The sequence below is a fragment of the Gadus macrocephalus genome, chromosome 21 (genome assembly GCF_031168955.1).
Source record: "Gadus macrocephalus chromosome 21, ASM3116895v1".
Classification (NCBI taxonomy): domain Eukaryota; kingdom Metazoa; phylum Chordata; class Actinopteri; order Gadiformes; family Gadidae; genus Gadus; species Gadus macrocephalus.
The window spans coordinates 5,068,122-5,072,456 of NC_082402.1; the positions used below are offsets into that span (position 1 = coordinate 5,068,122).

Below are 4,335 nucleotides of genomic sequence, written 5' to 3' on the forward strand. Positions count from 1 at the left end.
CACACACACACACACACACACACACACACACACACACACACACACACACACACACACACACACACACACACACACAAAAACATCTATGGGGGTGAGTATGTGTACACATGCATATTGACATCCACCAACCCACACACACACACACACACACACACACACACACACACACACACACACACACACACACACACACACCACACACGTGAGTAAACATCTGTGTGGGAGAGTGAGCTTCCACTCCCAGTAAATGCGTGGCGGGGAGTGAGAAAAGCCCCCGGAAAACACTCTCTGCCTCACCAAATGGCCGTCATTATCGCCCAGACACCACTAACGTGTTGCTAACTGCTAACACACGGCTAGCGGCCGACACTCGCTAACCCTGACGATCCGTGCAAATTACTGTGATTAAACGCAGAACGCGAAGTAAGCGGGAAAAAAACAATGACAATCTGGCGGTTGCGGTGGATGTGGTTGGGGCGGGGGGGTGGAGAGAAAAAAAAACACCTCTTCACTAGTAGAACAATAAGATAACTCTCCAGGACAGTAACCTCGTTCAGAAAACTCTGGCAGGTGGGTGAATGGAGCCCACCATATCCCATGATGATCATTATTACAGCAGTACCTCCCCCCCAGCTTCTCCTCCGTGTCTCCATTGTGTAACTGCACTCTGGGGGCTTGTGTTTCAGCGGCTGGAATAAATTAGCTTTTGATTGTGGTGTTTTTAGGGGCTGGATTACCACAGTTTTTCACTTTACCGCTACACCCTGTTAACTACACGGAGGCGTTTTCCAGTGTTGGGCAGTGCTGGCTTTGAACCAACAACTTGTAACGATCAAGTGACTAGTTACAGCATATAGCCCAAAGTAATTGTCTGGTTATCTGTATTATTTCAAATTACCGATAGCATCAAAGAAACAGAAAACAAAACAAACAATTGACCGTAAAAAAGTCCTGTCCTGGTATTATTTTCAGTAGTATTACTAGTATTAGTAAATCTCCGCTGTGAGTTAAGAGTTTGAAGTTCTTGTTGTCATATTCCCTCGTTGCCATGGCGCAGTTCACCATCCTTCATGTGTTCCAGGGTCGTCGTGGCGACAGGAGGGGGTATGGGGGGGGGGGGGGGGGGGGGAGGGGGGTTGTGTGGGCTAACCTGGTGTGGGTGACGATGTCGGTCAGCGCGCCTCCCTCCAGGAACTCCATGACCACCCAGAGTTCGTCCCCCACCAGGTAGCTGTTGTACATGTCCACCACGTTCTCATGGTGGTAGTCCCGCATTATCACCACCTGGTCGCACACACACACACACACACACACACACACACACACACACACACACACACACACACACACACACACACACACACACACACACACACACACACACACACACACACAGGAACGGACCCACACGGACAGATACAAAACACACAGATCGTGGACCAGGCACACACACACACAACAACATGCAAGCACAGACACACACACACACGCACACAGACAGGCACGGACACGCAAGCACACAAAATAACAGACAAGCAAGGATACGTGCACACTCATACACAAAAAACGCAAACAAACATACACACAAAGACAAAAATAAAATAGATCATGTTTAATATCAATCAAAGATTCATTTTTACAAAGCATTTGTGGTACATTATATTTCAAAGTCTAAGACGTATTCATTTGCATCATGAATTAATGCAATAAACTCAATAATTGAAAACAGTAGTTTTGTTCTATCTTGTACATGTTGAGGAGGCTTACCCGAAAGAGGATTACATTGAAACATTAACAGGATCACACTAAGTACATTGCTTTGAAATTAAACACCCACCGCTGCTCAAACAACAGCTCAAGAACACCCCACATACACACATATGAGTACACACAAAAACACTCTCACACACACACACACACACACACACATACACAAACACGAACAAACACAAAGTTAACGCTTCAAATTCACCTCTGCCAATATGATATGAATATACAGGGATATCTTTTGCTATATTTAAACACGTGTCATGGATAATAGCGACTGGTTCATGCTCAATGCAAAAATAATGACAATTAGCTGTGAACGGATTATATGTATGCAGGACTCTGCTGTCGAGTGTAAACAATTTTGTTCATTTATTTTCAGCAAGTGCTTATAAAACCATCGGAAACCTATCACTAGGTACGTTGAAAAATATTGAACTGCCTAGCTCCTAAATTTATGTTTGCTTGTCAGACTAAATTTATTTTAGCTTATTAGCCAAAAGGAATGCTAGCTTGTTAGCCAAAAATGGATACTAGCTTGTTAGCATACATCTATGTAAATGTATGAGGCCTAAATTAATTCCAGCTTGTTCACCTAAATTGTTGTTAACTTCAGATTGTTGTTAGCTTCAAAACAGAAGTTAAAGTTAAATCAATAGAGAAGTTAAATCAGTAGAACCTCGTAGTTACGACCATTTCCGTTATTTTTTGTGACTTTCCACAAAAGATGTACCGTTAGCGCAATGACGACGAAAAATAAAAGACAAAAAAGAAACGTATGTTTCATAAGGAAATGCTGTTTGTGATCAGGCTAGCCATCGTGACGAGGGTGGGAGCAGGGCAGAGTGTCCTCCTCTCTGAGTCAGCCTGACACAGATGCTCAGAATGGCGCTTTTGGAGAGGCGCTCTTATATACCAAGAAGAAGCCAATACTACACCGCCTCTGAACAGCGTGCTGCTGTTACGCAAGCTACTGCTGCATAACACCATGAGGCAGCATCAGGAGCATAACATCAGCCCATCGGAGAACTCCAATGACTATAATACCCTATTGCTGAGTAAGCTTTAAAAGACAGTCTTGACTCGATTAATTTGGTCCAAGTCTCAAGCAATGCCAAAGTCAAGTCGAGTGGTCAATTAAAGTTGGGTCCCAAGTCTTTCTCCCCCCCCCGAAGATTCTGCAGTCTACTCTGCAGTATCTTGCAGTAGGCCTACCAATATCCAGCTTTTATTGATTTCTTGCAACAAAACGGGGACTTGAGTCAAAATGACTCGAGTCTACATCCCTGGTCTATGAACCATGGGAGTTATAGGTAAAATGTGGGATTTTATTGTGTACTTACATTTCACAAGCTCTTTATTTATATACATATATAGGCTACATTTTTTTCCGTCTTTTCTTATTTTCTTCACTGCACCAAAGAATCCGTAAATTTCAACTTCTCTGGCAGTAAAACACTTTCTGCTTCTATCCTCTTATTTGCTGAGATGACAATATCTTTCCTCTAGATAGCTAACTTTTGTCGGTGAAAAGGCTCAACGTAGAAATATGGTGATCAAAAGACTTTTTCAATAAGACCTGGTGTGAGTTATAAAACTTTCACTCCAAAACAGGAGCATGCTATAAGAAGCATAGTTAATAGAAATTCCCAAAATGGGTTTATTTCTCTTTTTTATGCTTATAGTTGGGGTTTCTCTTTCATATTTAAATCTATTGAAAAAGTAGTAGAGAATTGTTGGAAAAGTACACTTCAAACTTAAAAAACATGAAGTGACGCATCATTTTCAGTTGAGCTAAGCTAACATTTTGGTGCCGACAGCAGCAGTATCATCAAACCCCTCTCTCTCTCTCTCTCTCCTCTCTCTCTCTCCCCCCCCCCCTCTCTCTCTTTCTCTCTCTCTCCCCCCCTCTCTCTCTCTCTCTCTCTCTCTCTCTCTCTCTCTCTCTCTCTCTCTCTCTCTCTCTCTCTCTCTCTCTCTCTCTCTCTCTCTCTGTCCCTATGTCTCTCTCTCACCTCGTTGAAGAGCAGCTCTCTCCGCTGCTGTTTCCTCAGGTCCATCTTCTTCACGGCCACCTGCTTGCCGCTGTGCTTCTCGCTGGCGATGCACACGATCCCCGTGGAGCCCTCGCCGATCTTGATGAAGCTGTCCAGGTACTCTCTGGGGTCACCTGGGTGGTCACGGCAGTTCAGACAGAGCATGATTAAAAAAATGCTCGCAACAAAAGGGTGATGTGTGGATAGATGTTGTGTAAGTGTTTGGCTTTGGGGATGATCCCAGTGTATTCGAGATGAAGGAGAGATGCGTATTGTGATATAAGATCATTGTACATTTAGATTAACTTACACTACAGTATTACTTTAAGTTCAGAAAACGTAGCTTAAACATTAACATTTACGGCATTTAGCATTTAGATGCTTTTATCCAAAGCGACTTACAATAAGTAAGGTTAGGGTTAGCCTTAGCTACTGTTTCTTCTTGGTCAGAAGAAAGAGAACCAAAATATATATTGCCGCCTGTACCCAGGCCCGCCGCTCCCTGTACCCAGAGTACGCAGAGTGCGTAGGG

The 4,335-nt window shown here is 43.6% G+C and overlaps 1 protein-coding gene across 1 annotated transcript in view; it reads right to left on the reverse strand.

Moving 5' to 3' along the window:
• pak5 (p21 protein (Cdc42/Rac)-activated kinase 5) overlaps positions 1-3,983 on the reverse strand; it is a 13,775-nt gene extending 9,792 nt beyond the window's left edge. Inside the window, exons 1-2 of the mRNA XM_060041432.1 lie at positions 3,783-3,983; positions 1,151-1,284 (exon numbers count right to left, since the gene is read on the reverse strand). Coding sequence (XP_059897415.1) covers positions 1,151-1,284; positions 3,783-3,968 — 320 coding nt within the window. The 5' untranslated portion in view covers positions 3,969-3,983. The remainder of the gene's footprint in view (positions 1-1,150; positions 1,285-3,782) is intronic.
• Between the last annotated feature and the right edge of the window lie 352 nt (positions 3,984-4,335).